We start from the raw sequence: 18486 nt of genomic DNA, 5'->3' as shown, positions 1-18486 counted from the left end.
TCACTGTTCCTCACAAGAGAATTCTAATCACTCTTAGTTCACTCAACTACTGACTGGGATAACCTAGTACTTGAGTGAGGGGTCAGGGGAAAAGAATCCCCTTTACCCAGCAGTCAATACTGTCTTTTATAAGGGTATACACGTGTAGATACATAAGGAGGAAGTGTAACTAACTACAATGAGAATATATGTGCTTGTGGGTCCTACTGTACAATGATCTGATACAATCAGCAATGTAGTAATAGTAAAATACAAACCAGTAAATCAAATCCTTACATGCAGGATGGTAGCAAAGAGCGACGACAGGACATGATGAGTTTAGTTTAGGCTCCGCTTCAATTCGGCTGATGTTAACAAAATGGAGCTAACATATTTTCAGTGACAGATCGCCGTGAAAAAACACTTTAATGCTTGATCACAGATATTGCCTGGGTTGTTTGCGCTATGAACACCTACGCGTTATTACGGCTGTCGAACGGCAAATTCCTGGAGCGGATATGTGAAGGAGGCGATGGACCTATCCGACCAAGACAAAATAATTATACGGCCGTGGGCGAAGAATGAAACTGAATAAGGCAAGAGGGCGATCTGGGTGGGAGATGTTGTTGTGCTTCGTCTATAATGCACATAAGCTCACGGAAGCTCGCTGGCCTCTTCATTCCCATCCACTAGCCTCCCGCAACCACTGGCTTGGGGCATCCTTACCGCTGGATCGTCTCGTCCAAGCAATTCACGGCAGATACCAGCGATAAAATATGTCTTCTCCGTCCCAAACAGGCACCTTGTCGCCGTCATTCTCGGGCTCTTTACCGCTTACAGCTATCTCATCCTCATCCAGTCCTTCTTCGTCGTCATTCCTTAGTAGTAGCAGCCCAAGCCCATCGAGCAATGACAATAATGATGATGGCATGCCGCCGATCTCACGCTCTTCGTCTTTACTGTTCGGCTTTTTGATTACGTTTCTTGCGCTTTTCGTTGGATTTATGGCATGTGGATATTCTTCACGGCGAGCCGCGCAACTTAGACGAGCCGGTGCTAGGACACAGTTCGGGGATGCTGGTCATCATAAATCTGTGAAAATGAAGAAGCCACAGTTATGGGACGTTAGGATAGCTGAAAAACCCGGGGTGGAAGAGTGGAAAGACATGACAGTGAGTTTGGTCCCTGTCGATCTTGTTTTTACGTCTCCCTAAAGGAAGTATTGGCGCCAAGAGAGACATTTTACCTCTTAAAATCCTGTTTTTGCTATCATGTTACTGATACAAGATGTTACTTTCTATACAGCCTTTATCTGCATCTGTATTGCGACCCAAGATAAGCAAGAAGCGTTCGACACCTTTACCAAATGCTGCATCCGAAGTACCTCCCGCTTTACTTGAACACAATCCTCCGCAAGAATATTCCCCATCATTCTTGTTTAGCTCGAGGAGCTTTGGCCGTCCATTCAACTCCGCACCGCCACCCCCGCCTCCCGCACGACGATCGCATCGATCTACATCACGGCGGATCACAACTGCAACTTTCATTCTACCGCCTTCCGACCTTCCTTCACTTCTACATCGGGCGAGACTAAGGAACAGGGATACGAACAGAAACCCAGAACTGGCACCCACCAACACTCCACCTACAAATATTGGGGCCAAGCAGCCAAAGGATGTACATACACAGGTCTCTGTCTTAATCGCTATGCCAAGTCCGACTTCGAGTTCCTCAGCTTTCAAAAAGTCTTGCGCCAAATCGATAAGCGACGAAGAGGACGAGATCGTCGAAATCGAGAAAGCTCGACTTTTAGGAGACTACGAGATTGGCGTCGCGCGCGTCCGTATAAAGGGATCGAGCGACCAAACTGAATCTTAGGGTTTGGTGGACTAGGTTGTTCCCGTTTCAGTATTTTCTCATTTATCCACTCTTTCTCTTTTTCATTCTTGCTTTCCCGTATATGTTTACTGTTGTATTGCATACTTGTTGTGTTGGCATCGCTATTTTATGCTTTCCTTCTTCGCACTTTCCCTACATTTTACATTGCAATGACACTACCCTTGGTTATCTCCCAGAAGCTATCTTGTACAAACAAGTTTGTAAGTTCTGGCCAATAGTGACATCAATTGAGGCGAAAATCAGCTCCAACGTCCAGATTAAATTTTCTTGTCCCGTGATATCATTTACTTTTACTGTACTATAATACAACTGGCTCCGAAATCCATAAAACCGACCGGGGAAAAGATAATACCCGAACGCAGAACTATAAAACTGACAGCTTGAGGAGAGCATTACAACAGCACAACGAACAGAAAATTGAAAGCATCCAGACTAAACCGGAGTCGTACTAGGTGCGGTATAATATGAGTTATAAGAACACGGCCCAGATAGGGGCGAAGATGAACAAGATGAAAGTCGTGGAGCAGATGACGTTCGAGTCAAATCAATTGGCTCTGGTTTGAATGGAGGACTGCCTGATAATCTGAATGGTTGTTGCATCATCATCTTTTCTCTCGCGAGTGAGATGCCGGATGGACGAATCCTTGTGATTTTCTGACTTTCTGTAACCGTTTCTCTGGGTAGAATTTCTGCTAAAATAGAGTACATCTGGTTAGTTGTCTGGTCATGACATAAGGAATAAATGCAGAAAATTCTCACCACGTTCGGCTTCGACAACTGTATCGGAGTCGGACTCCACAACATTCTCTTTTAGCATAACGACAATATTCTCCATAGTGACACGATTCCCCGGAGAAGAAACCCAACACTTTTCGCAAACACTCCAGATCGACTGAAGAGTCTCTGACCATTCCACAAAAGCGGGTGGACGTACTGGCAATTCACCGCGCATGACAGCAAGTACAACGAAAACGTCCAACTTCAGATGAGCGAAAGGAAACTCTCCAGTCAATATTTCCTAGTAAGAAAAATAACAAGGGTAAATACTGTGTCTCGGTTTGTCACACATATTTATTAACGGGCTCACGTATACTGTCATCCCGAAAGCCCAGACATCGGTTTCTTTGGTATGACGAATGTCGCCTGGGACATCGAGGAGTTCACGGGCCATCCATCGGATGGAACCCCTTAATCCACCTGTGCTCGTTCCGGTGATGCTCAGTGCTGAGGAAAGTACACGTGAGATCCCAAAATCGCAGATTAGCGGCTTGCCGGTATGGTCTACCAGGACATTATCCTATTAAAAATTGGTTGCCTCCATCAACATAATTCCAGGGTGTGCAAATTTCATACGTACCGCCTTGACATCAGAATGAACGATATCATTTCTATGTAGATAATTGAGACCATTTGCTATTCCGACTATCTTAGTTAATTAATATTAAAATAAGCATTAGCTGGGTATCTTCAAAACTTGCGATAACGTTAATCTCGGAGGAAAGTAACGAACCAAAGGTACCGGATCCGCGTTGGGATTTGCCTTCAGGTACGTTCCAACCGTTCCATTCTCGATCCATTCGGAGACAACGGAAGGATAATCACCTTCCATGACGTAGCCAAGAAGCGGAAGAATGTTCGTATGATCTAGCTTCGACCAGATCGCAAGTTCTTTTGCCAGTCGCTGTAAGTAGAACTTCTGGTTAAAAAAATCACTTTCGATCGTCGCCTGGACATACCCTCGCAAATACCCGTTCAGTTTGAATGTGAACTCGGAGCCTCTTGATAGCGACTTTGACGAGATGTCGTTGCTCTGCTGAACCCGCAGCAGGAACGAAATCTCTGTCTTTCTCGCTGACTGGGATATTTGCAGTTCCGACGAAGACATCACAATATCCTCCATGTGCCTTCATGACCGCACTGTCATACTTGACGTGTCGCGTCAGGTCGAGATGAGCGAGCTTCACGAGTGTTCTACGGAGCACGTCGCCCGGCTCGGCATGTGAGTCCTGCAAGTGCCCAAGCCCGGATCTCCACGATGAGCTTGGCGAGATGGCAGGTCGAGACTGCATTCTAGAGTGGGCAAGAGAGGACCCAGATGCAAGAAAATGCAAGAAAAGAGAAGGTCAACCCAGGTCCTCCAAGAGGACGATGGGGCAGGTGACATAGCCAGTGCTGATTGCAACCAAGTACAGGCGCGCCGACATGCCGTACGTATAGCCATACCAGCGTCTATTCTGGAGGTTCCTGATGGCAGAGCTTTCGTACGTGACATACTTATGATCAAGACGCGTACGAAGCCGCGGAAAATACTACCAGTGGACAAGCAATCACCGCTTTGAATTTTGAAAAGAAACAGCCTTACTACAACATGTTTACATAATTTCAGCTCCCGGAAATTCACGAGGGCCCGTAAGGATTTAATTGTCAGATGGTTGCGAAACAACCAAATAGACTGTAATACAAATTACACTGCAATAGATTCAAGCTGTAAGACACCATATATACGTATCAGCATACCTAATATTCTGTTCTTTACTGCATATAGACACAAAACCGTAACGACTTCTACTTTCCGAGCACTTGGGTCCAAGAATGGCACAGACTGGACTTGAACAAGACCTCTGGTCTGGTTTACAAACAGTCTGGTTGAGTCCTGGTCCAATTCTAAATTATACCTAGGCCCGGCATAGCAGTCTGTCCAGGTCCTACAAAAATAGGGGTGGACCGGATCAGGGCAGGGCTACAGTAGTTGCAGACATATGTAGCATTAATGACCATACTATGTATGATGAATTAATAAATTAAATAAAAATTCTAGTCTATTGCTGATTTATACCACATTAGCACCCTACAATTTAAAAGTTTCTAAATCTTTCAAGGACTATTCCACTTTGAACGTCTTTACTGGTTTTGTAACATCAGAGAGAGCAAGACTATGTTTGAGCTTGCCACCATCCTGTATATGTTTAGCTTCCAAAGCAGATTTTACAGGATACATCTCTACAAGCAAATCCAGCTTTCCAAGCAACTCCTTGACTTTCCTACTATTACTTTGGAGCAAGTTCTTTAAGCATGTCTCCTTCAAGTAGTTGTGCATGTCAGGCACAATCAGTTCAAGATCGCACTTTGAATTGTATTCATCTTTGTCTACAGATATGTTTGTTTCGTTTAGTACTCCGAGGAACTCCCTAGAGGCACGAATGCTAACGTTCGGGTGGATATGAACTTTGGGAGGCTTAGGTGGTACTTTGGAATGCATGTGTATCGAGAGCTTGGAACGAGTGTTCGACGATGGATCCACATGCTTCTCGAACATCGAACGGACATCTGATAACAATACGCTATGAAGGAGCTGTGTATCGTCGTCCCTGCGCCTGAAATCATAGCTTCCGTCATGAATGAAAGACCAAAACCTTCCTGATTCCATGGAGAGGTACTTCGGCTTTTCTGCCCAACTCTTCCTGAGTGACTCCTTGTGGTTCATTAACTCTTCGTCTGACATTTCCCGGATTGTCTTACGCATATGTATTAGGAATGCTTCAATGCGCGATTCAACGTACTTCGGGCTTGTCTCGCTCTGCACTATCACATACAGACCAATTGATTCAGTATTCTCTGTGTCTTCGGAATGAACTATGTATCCGAGTTGTTCTTTCGTCCGAAGAAGATTAAATGCCGGCTCATCCATGATTTGGCTAAGCAGACAGCATGTCACGCGAGTATGTGGGTCGGAAACGCTGCCAATATGACAATAATAGTATACACTTGAGTTGGTCTCTTTATCGTTGGGTACAGGTAGATCCCAGACATAACTACATCCTGCCGTGATCATCATTAGAACTGTGTGCACGGTACGCGGTATGCATACCTTTGGGAAGAAGACGCGTCCGCAGCTCTGGGAGCCTGTCGTCCGGAACGGGTTTTGTGAGGAGTGTTTTCCTTACAGTGGATGCGATATTAAGAGCGTCCTAAATGATAGTGAATACGTTTTTCACATCAATTTGATATAGCGTTTAACCAACCTCCTTTCCAATGTTACCAGTGACAAGTACTACTAGTTTAAGATGTGATAGCAACGCGGTGACATGCCTGGACAGTTCCTCAACCGTGATACCTGTTCACTATTAGTCAACATCCAATAACCGAAATAGTAACAATAAAGACCTTTCAACGCTGTTAATTTCTCCTCGATGCTGAATTCACGATCTTCTGTAATGTAATCAAAGTGGCGCATAGACAGTTTATAAGGTGGTTTAAATTGCATATTTTTCAAATTTTTCTTCGTCTAAACAATTTACTTCAATGTCAGCTTTCGTATATCGATCAATGTTTGACGTAACGTAACTAGTTCAGCCATAACCTTAAATCTGTCTTCTCGAATCTTAAGGTGCTTAATCTTGGCAACGACTGCCTTGGAGAGAACGTGCAGTTTATCATTGTAACCTTCAATTTCTATCCCAAAACCACGAATAGTACTTTTTAGACTGTATTTAAAGTCCGCCACCCTTGCACAGTAAACGTCTTCGTTGAGTGCGTCCTTCACAAGGTCTATGAACATTTGTGTCAATATCAGAGCACGAGGAGTAGCTGTAGCAGTAGGTCTGCATAGACAAGAGAATAGTAAATATAGATATTGAAACAAAGGAACATAAGTAAGTATTAACTTACGTCCGTGCCGAAATTTGCAGAATAGCTTTAGGAACCCAGAACCGATCGTCCTTCTTATGCCATACCTCCATGAGTGATGTGCGCTCAATAAGTGCGGGTTGTTTCCTCGGCTCGCTGACGCGCACTTTATTGACCTCAAGGTTGTCTGGAAGAAATGGGTTGGGTTCTGGCAAAGCAAGTTCGGAAATGTCATTATCTTTACGAGCCTGGAGATAATAAGCAGAATGTTATATAGGGCTGGTATCAATAAGTAAACATACTTACCTCAGAAATAAACCCTGACTCAAACCTTCTCTCAACGTACTCCGCACCACCCAACCGTTCCTTACGCCATGTCTCCCCATGAATATGATCGTGATCCGTAGCGGACACAATAATAAAGCAATTCCCGATGTCCAGCTTCTTCAATATGTCGTTTACAAGCCCCTCATCCCATTTCCAGAGGAGAGCAGGACCATTGAGAAGTAGTGCACGCGGAGTCGGGTATTTCATAAATGAGGCAATGCGATTTGCATGAGACATAGCATCGCCTTTCTCCCTGAAGCGGTACGATAGCTCTCGAATCAGCTTCAGCTCCTCCACCATCCATTCTGGAAATTTAGCCTTGCGAAGTAGATTGATAAACTTGAAGCATGTTAATATTACCTCTTTCTGGTACTCTAAATGGACATCATTGGTGTAAGAACATGTCCTAGAAGTGAGAGATACCTACTGAATCCATCCTTAGTCAATTCCAATTCAATCTCGAACAAACTAAACCCCCGATCTCCGCTCGCTTCTCCACCAGTTAACGTTACGAGCCATCCTTTATTTTTTAAGTAGGCGTGCAGTGAACCAGAACCTTCATGAGCAAGTAGTTCAGCAACGAATGACGCTGGTATTTCACGCCAGAAAGGATCCTGCCAGGGGATAGGAAAGGTAATAATGATATTGTACGTCTCCTTGATTGATTTAACATAAACAATTTTCTGACAGATACCACGTGAGTATCATCGGAATTAAGAGTAGACCAGGGTTCGGAAACACATACACCTAGCTCTTGTTTTCCGTACGGCTGTTTCATGGATGCAAATGGGGTAGGGTCTTGCTGCCTGTTTTGAACCGGATGGAAGACCTTCACGACCGTGCGTGTGAGCTGGTCAAGGGGTTCTTCTCACTATCAGAATTAAGATAGACTGCGAAGGTGAAGCGGACAGACCTTTCCCGACAACAGCCAAACTCATTCTGCCCGCACAATATTCCTTCTTCCACCATTTAATCAATCTATCTCTAGCCCTCAAAGCAGCTTCTTTCTCTGCCGCCCTCCTAACCTTCATAGTGTCTGAAGCCTCTGCGCCCTTCCTGCCACGATGAGAGCTGGCTCTACTTAACGTTACGGACGATGCCTTGCTTCTATCACTGCTTCTCGATTCTGAATGTGCGCGGTTTGCCGAACGAGTGCTCTGAGTGGAGCTTCTGCTGGGGGTCCTACCATGACTTTGGCCATCTTTTGCAGATTGCTTGGTAGGCAATGACTTGCTCGTAGAACTGGTTATGTGTTTGTGCACGTCGCTTCCGTGTGAGGATGTTCGCATTAGAGTGCTTTCCTTTCTCAAGGAGCCCTCATTTGCGGAGTTTCTGCTTGATGTCGACGATCCACGATCGTGCCTATCCCTGTCTGAGTTTCGCTGCGAGGGCGATGCCTCTGATGCAAGATACTTCTCTAATATTGATTTTTTGCTTCCGTGGTTGAACTTTCGTATTGGATGTCCGGGACGAGCGAGGGAACGTAAAAGATACACTAGCCTCCAAGGGTCATCTTGGAGTGCGTTTGAATACTCAGAATCAACCGCCTCAATTTCGCGCAGTGCAGAGCCTTCGGAAAAAAGCGGGCAGTAGAAGAATTCAGAAAAGAGCACGAGTGCTCCTTTAAGTGCATCAGAGGCGACTCTGAAATGAAAACCAGTGTCAGAACCTCCCGTCCAGGCGTTGCAATAGCCAGTGTGCAAGTTAAAATACTATTCAAGACAAGACTCGCGTAAACATAGTCAACCTTTAATCCTTAAGAATAGAATTTACCTCGGAGTACCCATTTTCTTGTGGATGTTTTTCCGAGCCCTTAAGCACGGGAACAGAAAACATTAGTCAATATTATGCGGGCTGAAGATTCAAGAGGGATTTCAATAGCGTAGCTTACCATGAACATTAAGTGCTCGCAATAATGGGCAGTGCCTTGCATATCTTCCTGTACGCGGGTAAGTAAACGGTAACATTGTCAAGGGTGGCCATATTTAACCGATAAAACCGTGCCATCGGGTATACAGAAACAGAAGTATCATGTGACTTTGCTTACCGGATCTTGGAAATATCCCACTGCGACATCCATACAAGCGGCGGACTTGTCTGCATCCTTGTCGCTAACAATCGTGGCTTCAAGGTGATTGTCTAGACGGATAATGCAGTATTCACGGTCGTCAATAGAGCCTTTCTGAATGGGCTGATTATATTTATGATATGCCGGAATACCGTCCTTAGCAGGAACGAACACCCAGTTCTTAGCGTCCTCTGCCAACCTTGTGTCTTCGGTAACAGTCATTTCCGGACTCTGTTAGTTGGAGTAGTCGCACCAGATAAGATGAGACTGTATCTCATTCTGTAAGATGGTCGGTTATTTATTGCCCTCAGCGGGAGCAAACTACGTTCTGAATTTGCTGAGCACAAATGCGGAAATATTAATTCCTTGACATGATAAACTCCTTGAAGCTAGATGAAAGCAAAGTGATGGGGAGAATTATCAATATAACAGAGCAAAGGGTATTTGGTCTAGGTATCTACCAGCAAACTTGTGATAAATGGAGATAAATCGGATATTTAATGCAAAGATCCCATGCAATTATGAACTTTCTGTATTGCAATCTGTATAAAGCGCAAACCAGTATCACGCAAAGTTATAACGTCCATCAAACAGCACCCTGATCTCATGCATGATGCAGAATATTCTTACTAAAGCGGATTTTTTACAGCAAGTCAACGTACTAGTACCGGCAAGTGTTAATGATATTGTGCACTGACGAATGTAAACCGGATCACTGTGCTATATTGTTTTCGCAGAACAGTTTCCGAAAACCAAATACTTATAATGTGCGCAAGAGCCCACGCATGGTAATTTCAAGAGTCGAAGTGATGTCTCGTCGATCACCTGAAAGGGAGGTGAGTACGATCGCCATTTCTCAGATGCACAAGATAACTAAGTGCTATTATTTAATTATAATCGTCAAATCATATTGCAATGCTCATAGAAAAACATCAACAGCATATGTGTACATCAAGTACATGCAAGAAGAGAAGAGAGCAGAGCAGACAAGAACGTAATGACCAGTGCAGCACTGTAGGCTGAAACAGCAAGGTGAACAGAAGTGAAAACGAGCGATGAAACTAGAGAAAGGCTAATTAAAGCCACAGGCTATGGAGCCGAATCGATATCGAGAAGGAAAAGATTAGGAATTAGCAGTCAGGGTAGACAGGAAGTGCAGTACAAATACACAAATGCGATGCGAGGAAAATATACAAATGCTAGGGATAATCATATGTGAAATGCGTGCGTTCATCATGGTTCGTGGCCATAATAATGGGAATAAACAGATGCAATGCAGAAGAGAATAAAAATGAATGACAGAAAGGCAGAGACAGAAGAGGACTTCGGAATCGGCAGGCCGGTACCAAAGTGGGAGAGAATAGTGAGGTGGGGTGGTATAGCTCGTCAACGTGCGTCCGCGTTTACTTGTCAGCACGCTTCGTTGTGAGGGTCCAAGTATATGCGCGTTCGACAGAGGGTGTCAACCCGACGAAGACTGTGCTCTTGAGCAGCCAGTCAATCCGCCTTACACCTGCACGTTGCTCGTATCGCGGATCAGCGGATCTTCGGCAGCGGGTGTAGAACGTCTCCGCAACACGTGCTTGGTGAGTTCTCGGTGCAGCGGTCCATTCCGTGTTCGAGACGCGGTGGCGCAATTCGCGGTAAAGCGCGTTCAAGACATCGCCAACGGTGACACCGCGCGAATTACGGACTTCGATCGTCCACTCGCGGTATGGGAATATACCGCAGGTAATGCGGAAAATTGGCACGGGAGGAGACGTTGCATATTGAACTGCTACGGAGGAAGGTACTCGACGGTCACGCATAGATGCGAGGCGTGCATAATCGGCAGGGAAGCGCAAGTCCCATAGCAACGCTGGTTCAACTTGGTATCGGTGGGTGCTCTGCGGGTTGAATGCGAGCGAGTGGTGGAGGAGAAATTGGGGCATCGCGTGGGTTATTGTGGACTGGGTTGGAGGAGCTGGAGTAGATAGCGGACGCAGTTGGTGAGTGGGATGAGTTGCTCAACCAACAAATGTGCGTCTTTTTTATATTTGCGGAGCAGGGACGGGCGGCTCTTCGCAAATGAGAATAAGGAATCGCTAAGGAATGCGGGACCGTCAGAGCTGTGCAGACGAACTGACTCGTGTTGCGATAACGAGCTAGTGCTCGGAAATGTTTTGGGTGGCAAGCGAACCCTGGATATGCAGTGTACAGTTCAGTTGTGCCTCAAATATACACGAGAGCGTGTCAGAAATCGGGCTGAGGTCATCCCGGGCGGGTAGAGTTTCGGGGCCAAAGGCGCGTGCACAGGATCACCCGATCAGGAAACCACACCTCTGGCGCGGAAGCACATGTCCCTCGCCGAAAGTGAGAAAGCACTTGGAGCATAGAATGGGTGGCGATTTGGACAGAGAAGCTGACGTGGAGCAGAAGCTGACCCTGAGATCATAACTCAACCAAGTCAGTTATCCACTCTGTCCATTCGCAGATAAGGACTGTTGGATGATCAAGACCGTACACATTTCAAAACACGGAAAATGCTTTCCGTAGAGCAGACCTGGGCAGAAAAAGGCTGTTCACGAACCGAGAACAACACGCGAGAAAGACAAGGGACCAGGGGACTCACAGACCGCAGTCAGATCTAGAAGAAGAACTGCAATGATGGAGAGCAGAGAGCCAGACCTCGACGAATTTGGTAACAAATGCTCCCATTGGAACACAGTGCCGATTGCAACGCATCTCTGGTGGACATCTGGACAGTTCCCCTTGGCTTGGATGATTGGAGCAGGTGGAAAGAGAAAGAATTGAAGCTGTGTTCGTTGCATCGTGGCCTGGGAGTTTCCCGCACTTTCAAACTCCGCGACTATCGCAAATTCAGTCCTGTCACTTTCTTTCTGCCTCCATCTAGCAACACTGCTTTCACGGCCTCAGCACACAGGTCAATGCGAATTCAGAGCCTTCGTTAGTCGATCCCGTCGGTCATGAAACGTGTCCGACAGCGCACTGTTGCGCTCAAATTGCTGACCTTTTCGTGCGCAGGTCATGGCTGCCGTCGTTGATTCGGCGCCGCCCGCAGGTAGTGACAAACCTTCTCCTAGTGGCTTTGGCCGGTTCATCATCCCCTTTCGAATTTATCAAGACGACTTCGGCCCTCTGTGGCGCGCGATTCTGCTAACTGCTTTGGATTGAGTACAGAGTTGCAGAAGTGTCCCGTATGTATGACGGAATTACGACGCCTAACAGGCCTACCGCATGCGGTAAGACCCGAAATCCTAATACACACATTTAACCAACTCAATGACGAGTCATTCAACGTACCTTGCATGTGGACAGAGAATGAATCGCTCGACTCCACTGCTTGAGCGCACGCGGGAATTTCTTTAAACGTGCCTTCGTCAAATTCAGCCCTCAATACTGAGCGCCTTAGTATCTGTGAAGCATTCAATAACTGCCTGACCCGTCTGTCTTTCCGTACAGATTCCGGAACGTGCTGGTCTGAATACACGCACATGATTTCTTATGCGCTTGATGTGCCATGGGCTCCGCATAGACGCTGTTTGATGATCAAATTCGGCGAGATGGAATTTGATTCCACTACTTTCGATCCCGCATATGTGTTCCGCAGCACTATTTCTGCAAGTGTACACGTATGCGCATACGCATCGCGGCGCCAATAGTTACGGCATTCAAATATAGTCACCTCAGGACTTCTTGGAAGGTTGACTTAATAGGAGAATTCAACTCTCTCCCCCAACTCCGAATCCACCAGGCAGGGAATACGAGGGTTGGTCTAATCTTATCTCTCAAGGGAAGGACCGAACTCTTTGCAATAGACTTTCGTGTGTATTTCTGTTAACTCCAGTTACCCGTGCGTAGTCTCGTTGAGGGTGCGTAGCACTAACTGCGCACGCTTCCCGCTGGTTTATTTCAAATGCTCGAGTCATGTCTCTTCCAGCCCCATTAGGTTACCCATCCTTCTAAACCTTGGAACAAGCCTTCAAGCCTCCATACAGTCCCGAAATCAAACAGGGCGTTTTGCAATTCGTAATCCAGTGTATTGCAACTTCATGCTATCAACCGATTGGCGCGATACTTGACAGAGCTTTCAATGTTTCGAGCGACACTTGCTTACTCATGTCTTGAGAAAGGAAGCGTCTCATTGGTGCACCGACTCGATGTCGACGCCGCGGATTGCTCGGTCGCAGCTTATCTGGAATGCGGGCAACCCCGTACATGGAATGCGTTTCACGGATGATCATGGCTCGAACCCCAGAGCAAACCTGAAATGTGTCGATCGATGGAGACAGACGAATATTTGTTACCGAGTTTAGTGTAAGACTTACCTGATTCATTATGCACGGCATCAAATCGACAAGAATCCTGACAGTCTCCTCTCATAAGCGCAATTTCAAATTACGCACGATTATCGCATAAAGGTCACGATCCATTGGGCTAGACCAATCGACCCAAGGCTACTCCATATACTTGATGCCGGCGGCTCCTCAAAACATCCCGACCACGTTTTCCTGGAGCGATTATGTCGGAGCGATAAGTTATTGCTCCCGAATTTCTGCCCGAACGTGTTGCAAAACAACGCCCCAGAAATTAGCGTCGGCGTTGGGTTCAGAATATATCTACCTTGCTTTTGCAATTTCGCAAACTTGGCAGACCTAGCCTACGTCAGATCTGGATGAACTGTCGGGTTTTCTCAAACATCGTTCCGGATTCAGGTAACTTTGTATTTGGAATCCAGACTGCGCCGAGCGTCGCGCCATGAAGCAGCAGCTTCTGTTGCGCGTCCTCGGTATATGGAGGACTTGCGCGGCCTGTGTTTAATGATCGTCGCATTCGGAGGATCAATAACACCTTGACTTGCACCCAACCATAGTGGAATAGACAAGGCTAGCGAGGAGTGAGACTGATCTTTTTTTGTCATCGAAGACGGAGTGAGTTAAGCCGATAATTCAGTTCCCGAGCACACGTATGGTCTTCCTGGCCGCAGTCGGACTACACAGGCCGCAGCATGAATGTTTGTCGCCTTGTTTACACATTCACCTTTACGAGGTGCAGCTACAGCCCTTGTGTGTGTTGGATCTCCTTGAGGGCTTACTCCGTATCTCGCAGCCTCGATGATTGATCCTTGTTCCTCGTGTATTCTTCTACGTGATTATGGAAGACCGCGGATTCAAGTCCAAAAATACCTCGATGAACCAGAAGGCTCAAGCAACTTGTTCAGAACCAATGGCTACGTTGCTGATGGTTTGCGCCGCCTGTATGGAAGATTCCAACGCAAGTAACGTTGACCAACTTTGTCCATGGGCCTAATCACCGATTGAGACGAGTATTAGAAGTTGGTTGATATTCGGCCGGAATGTTCTCCGTCGAGTTCTATTACATGTATACATTCCTTTGCTTTTACGAGCTGTGGATTACCTCAACTCCTTTCTACGGCGCCGGAGACCCTAATACCATTGTACAGGATACGTTTCGTATCCAATACTATCGCCATTACCCTCGTCGACGGCGTGAATTCGTGTAACGATCACTTTTGATCGTAGTTGTAGCTACATTGGAAACTCGCGGTTATCTCGAGGCACCGTCTACCTTCCTTGAACGCTTCGATTTCTTACGTTCCAAATGGAATAAGTGATACACCAGCTCTCAATATTGTCTTATTTGGAGTGTGCTTCGATTTACGTTGTACGACAGCGTCTCGCAGCAGCTCTGTTTCGGCAGTCAATGCTATGCTACAATTGTTGGGAAGGACGATCGAAAGGCTTTTTTCCCCTTTGTGTGTATAAAGGATGATGGACACAGTATATTGAAGCCTCGATTTCCAATTGCATCCGGGAAGGATTTGACTCGGCCTTGAGAAATATATACAGTAAGCTCGATTCCATAAATCTAAGAAGAATTGAAATTTGTATAGGACCTGCTGAACTTGTGCTGTTGGATGCTAGTTTGTAGTGATTATGTCGTGATGTGTTTCACACACTCTACCAAACGTCTGCTGGTCTGCTTATGTCAAAACAACGAACGACGAAAAAATTTAGGGGCATAATGGCTTGGAACTTACCATTTCAAACAACAGACAGAACGGCAGAATCGGAAGAATTGCGATCAGCTGTTTCTCTTATGTAGTGCTGGGCACTACTTTTCACAATCATGTGATTGCTTTTGCCTTTGCCACATTCTGACACAGGATAGCATATCAAAGCAGATCCCAACATTGGGCCAATAGGAGGCCTTCAAATGGTAGTTCCACATCTTGTCAGGCATTTGCATAGAATTTACTCGGGTCCACAGTCTTACGACCACCTTTGTTAATCATTCTACTAGCATAATCACATACCTTCTTTTTTTGTAGCTTTCAACAGAGCCGCTTGTTCATCGATAGCAAGGGAGTCTCCTGAACCGCATAGCTAACCAGGAGTCTTTTCCCAACAGTTGCCAAGCAATGCTTACATTAGATGTCAAAGTACTCCGTGTCGGACAGACATGGTAGATATTCATTCAGTGGCGGGATATTAGGGTTATTCACTGAATTCCTTGCGACTCGGGGACCGCATCGGCGCATCCTTTACTGATCAGACTAATCAAGACACCACCTTTTCCCCTTCCCCACGCTCCTTGTACTATTCTGAAATAAAATCCAATTCAAAGCCCACCACATATTGGGTGTGCAAAAGAAATAGCCCCAGGCGAAGGTAGGCCTCGGATGGAGGGGAGAGCAGAGGAAGATAAGCGCCGGAATGAAATATTCAGGCTCTTAGACAGTGTTTCACCAATAGTGAACTGGGATATGTCTGGGTAACAATGGTCTCACAATTGTATGTAACATTCCCTCGTACTTTACTCCAGATTACCATTCGTTGAGTTGTGTGTAATTACAGGGCGTGGTATTGTCTGTGGCCCCGCGGAAGAATGTGAATACAAGAAGGTCCAGAACGAAGTGACTTGGAAGAAGTGTGCGTTGGCGAATGATACAAGGCTACTGCCGGTTGGTCCAAAATAGTCCTGAGGAAATGGGAGCTCTGTCTGCTGACACTTGACGGAGCCCAGGTCAACGGACGTGTCGAGACGGCTTCCAAGATTGTCTACAAGTCAGGCGGCGGGGAGGTCAACTGAGGATAAAGCGGTTCGCCTATATTTACGTCTGAACAAATTACCTCTCTTCTTTCTCTGCTCGTCATTCGATAGTATCCACATTGACCTTGTGGCTAGAGAAATAAGGAACAGGAACGTCAACGCTAAATAGTTAGTCATTTCACTACCACCCGCATGTCCTTTGCAGGGTACACCGGTGGTTCTCACAGGCAGGCTATGCTGCTTCCCGCTTTACACGCTCCGAAGAGAAGCCTCGTAACAGACATCGAAACCTCGCCGCGGACCATTTACCCTTATATGTCTTACGAGATAAGAGGGACGAATGAACCCCGCGAAAGAAGTTCAGACGTAGAAGCACAACATCCTTATAATTAAAAGGCATTACATCTAATACATCCTCCTGGGAATAAACTTTTCTCAAATTCCACTAATACAATTTCTATCTTGGTACGGAAGCAGTGTAAAGTACAAAGCGCCAAATTTGCTGTAAGAAAAAATCGCGGCCCAAAGAAAATACGGATCTGCTTGTGAGCAAAGCATTCATGGCTTTCACGCCCAGCGGAAAGGATTTAAGAGGGGCAATCCCAATAGACTCCTTGAGAACATGTCAACGGGTTCTTCAAGTAGGCGGGTGGTAATACGTTGACTGATTGTGAGAATACGAGGTGGATGCATGATGATGGAGGTCATTCGTATACTGCGAAGTATTCGTACTCATGACACCCTGGGACAAATGCTGAGGGCTCCGTCCGTGATAATTCTGCAGTTGTCCCTCCGCTCCAGGCATATAGGAACCCGTATATGAATAAGGGGCTTGTGTTACAGTGTTATTATGGGCCATGTCCATCTCGGAACCATACGGTGTCGATCCCTGAGAGTTCGTGAACCATTGCGAGGAAACAAACGGTCCATCCGAAGAGGTCTGCGCTGTTGTACTAAAATTCTGTATATAGGCGATGATGTGAGATTTGTTTGTTTGACATACTACGAAAGAGCGATTAGGAAACTTACATGGCCTCTGACATGTCGCGCGTGTGCTGGTTCCATCAGCTGCTGAGCAGAGTTCGGATATGGCATCTCAAGCGGCGAATATGGTTGATGCTGATCGCCTCCTAACCTTGGGTCCAAGTCACTGCCGTCACTAAAGTACTGGGAATCCGAAGACCTTGAACCAAGCTGGGATCTGTCGAGGCCGTAGAGCTCAAGTTGATTTTTTATTAGGAGCAAATCCTCCCTTAGGAGAGGGTGAGGAGGGTCAAGAGGTGGTAACTTCGGATTTAGACAACGTGCGTGTTCTTCGCACGTCACCCTTAGCGCGTCTTCGAGCTCCCGGATGCGATCCGTCAGTTGAATTATTTTCTCATGGAGCTGTTCCGTATTCGCCAGTATATACCTATAGAAAATGATTTTGCATGTCATGTATGAGAAGCCAATGGATTTCGTACCGACTCCCTCTTCCAGACACCAAGGATCCTGAGTGACAGGAAATAAGTGACATTCCGATAGATGATCATGTGGGCACCGACCTTCGGGACATATGCCTTCACAGCCGCGCTTCACGCAGGACTGACAGGGGAATACCTGGTGAACCGCAGTTAGATTAACAAGGAAGACTAGAACTAAATAATTGACAGGTACTCGATCACACTTCAGCTTCAACCTGAAGATCATGTAAAGGTCATCGACATGACGTGAAGGGGGAAAGTGAGGCCTACCTTCTACACTCTCCGCATGCTTTGGGAGCTCTGCGACGTGTAGGCTTTCCTGGTTGGCCCAACGAGGGTGATGGCGAACTCGAACCCGATTCCATCTGAGACGCGTGAAACTGACTCGTGTACATTGAGCTTGGGTGTACGTCGTCTCGGTCAAAGCCTAAGGTAATTTATAGAAAGTGAACACCATGAGCAACGTATGGAGAGCGAAGAGATTCGTGAGACAGACGGAAGTACTTGGACAATCTAGACGGACTTCAGCCGCGCTTTGTGCACAGAATCGAATGGTCCAGAAGCGAAACAGAGAAGTAAGAACTCAAGCAGTTGGACGCACATGAGCATCCGGTTTTAAATATCCTGCTATGATCAGCGCCGCAGTTTCAGCACATAAACAAACCTCACCGAAGATGAAATCGGATGCGTATACAAAAGACCAAGACAACCATGCTATTCGCTTCTTTGAATGCTGCAATCATGATTACGCCAATTATCGGAAATACATTGTCGTGCACCTCTTAGTGATATCGCGTAACCCAATACTACGTCTGGTTACTGTTTGAGTGTCCGAGAGGAACCAGCACGGTAATGAATGGGGAGTTGTGTAGATCAACGCTTTTTTTGACACACGACGAAACACGTTGATGTGATCGCCTTCCCTTTCAGGAACACCTGGATGATGGAACGGACTTTGTGAAAAACGCCGATTTCACTCGATTTTACTGTCCTAGATCAGCTACTGGCACGCGTACTGAGTTCGTGGTGAATTTATTTCCCCTCAGGCGG

At 46.2% G+C, this 18486-nt stretch overlaps 6 protein-coding genes across 6 annotated transcripts; 2 read left to right on the top strand and 4 right to left on the bottom strand.

Moving 5' to 3' along the window:
* Window positions 1–755: 755 nt before the first annotated feature.
* Window positions 756–2047, top strand: FOMMEDRAFT_170557 (uncharacterized protein; the record flags this gene model as incomplete). The annotated part of the gene is made up of 2 exons (XM_007270479.1): window positions 756–1151; window positions 1285–2047. 2 exons carry the CDS (start codon window positions 756–758, stop codon window positions 1855–1857), a joined length of 969 nt encoding a protein of 322 aa, XP_007270541.1. The 3' UTR covers window positions 1858–2047.
* Window positions 2048–2155: 108 nt separating this feature from the next.
* FOMMEDRAFT_128302 (kinase-like protein) lies at window positions 2156–4178 on the bottom strand. Its single transcript, XM_007270478.1, has 6 exons — window positions 3615–4178; window positions 3389–3559; window positions 3236–3304; window positions 2966–3175; window positions 2638–2896; window positions 2156–2570 (listed from the first exon to the last, which is right to left on the bottom strand). The coding sequence occupies exons 1-6, from the start codon at window positions 3945–3947 to the stop codon at window positions 2311–2313; spliced, it is 1302 nt and encodes a 433-aa protein (XP_007270540.1). The 5' UTR covers window positions 3948–4178; the 3' UTR covers window positions 2156–2310.
* Window positions 4179–4759: 581 nt separating this feature from the next.
* On the bottom strand, window positions 4760–9121 carry FOMMEDRAFT_160811 (uncharacterized protein; the record flags this gene model as incomplete). Its single annotated transcript, XM_007270477.1, has 13 exons — window positions 4760–5697; window positions 5747–5846; window positions 5901–5992; window positions 6043–6163; window positions 6224–6479; window positions 6547–6752; window positions 6811–7205; window positions 7259–7514; window positions 7577–7695; window positions 7745–8543; window positions 8605–8643; window positions 8723–8770; window positions 8879–9121. 13 exons carry the CDS (start codon window positions 9119–9121, stop codon window positions 4760–4762), a joined length of 3612 nt encoding a protein of 1203 aa, XP_007270539.1.
* Window positions 9122–9876: 755 nt separating this feature from the next.
* FOMMEDRAFT_148768 (uncharacterized protein) lies at window positions 9877–11611 on the bottom strand. Its single transcript, XM_007270476.1, has one exon. It carries the CDS (start codon window positions 10828–10830, stop codon window positions 10303–10305), a length of 528 nt encoding a protein of 175 aa, XP_007270538.1. The 5' UTR covers window positions 10831–11611; the 3' UTR covers window positions 9877–10302.
* A 1257-nt stretch (window positions 11612–12868) lies between these two features.
* FOMMEDRAFT_23121 (uncharacterized protein) lies at window positions 12869–14924 on the top strand. Its single transcript, XM_007270302.1, has 3 exons — window positions 12869–13216; window positions 13284–14768; window positions 14845–14924. Exons 1-2 carry the CDS (start codon window positions 13170–13172, stop codon window positions 13576–13578), a joined length of 342 nt encoding a protein of 113 aa, XP_007270364.1. The 5' UTR covers window positions 12869–13169; the 3' UTR covers window positions 13579–14768; window positions 14845–14924.
* Window positions 14925–16975: 2051 nt separating this feature from the next.
* FOMMEDRAFT_94494 (uncharacterized protein) lies at window positions 16976–17662 on the bottom strand (the record flags this gene model as incomplete). The annotated part of the gene is made up of 4 exons (XM_007270366.1): window positions 16976–17384; window positions 17437–17464; window positions 17518–17572; window positions 17630–17662. 4 exons carry the CDS (start codon window positions 17660–17662, stop codon window positions 16976–16978), a joined length of 525 nt encoding a protein of 174 aa, XP_007270428.1.
* Window positions 17663–18486: the final 824 nt, after the last annotated feature.

The sequence above is a fragment of the Fomitiporia mediterranea genome (assembly GCF_000271605.1).
Source record: "Fomitiporia mediterranea MF3/22 unplaced genomic scaffold FOMMEscaffold_13, whole genome shotgun sequence".
Classification (NCBI taxonomy): domain Eukaryota; kingdom Fungi; phylum Basidiomycota; class Agaricomycetes; order Hymenochaetales; family Hymenochaetaceae; genus Fomitiporia; species Fomitiporia mediterranea.
This window is presented reverse-complemented; position numbering and strand designations above follow the sequence as displayed.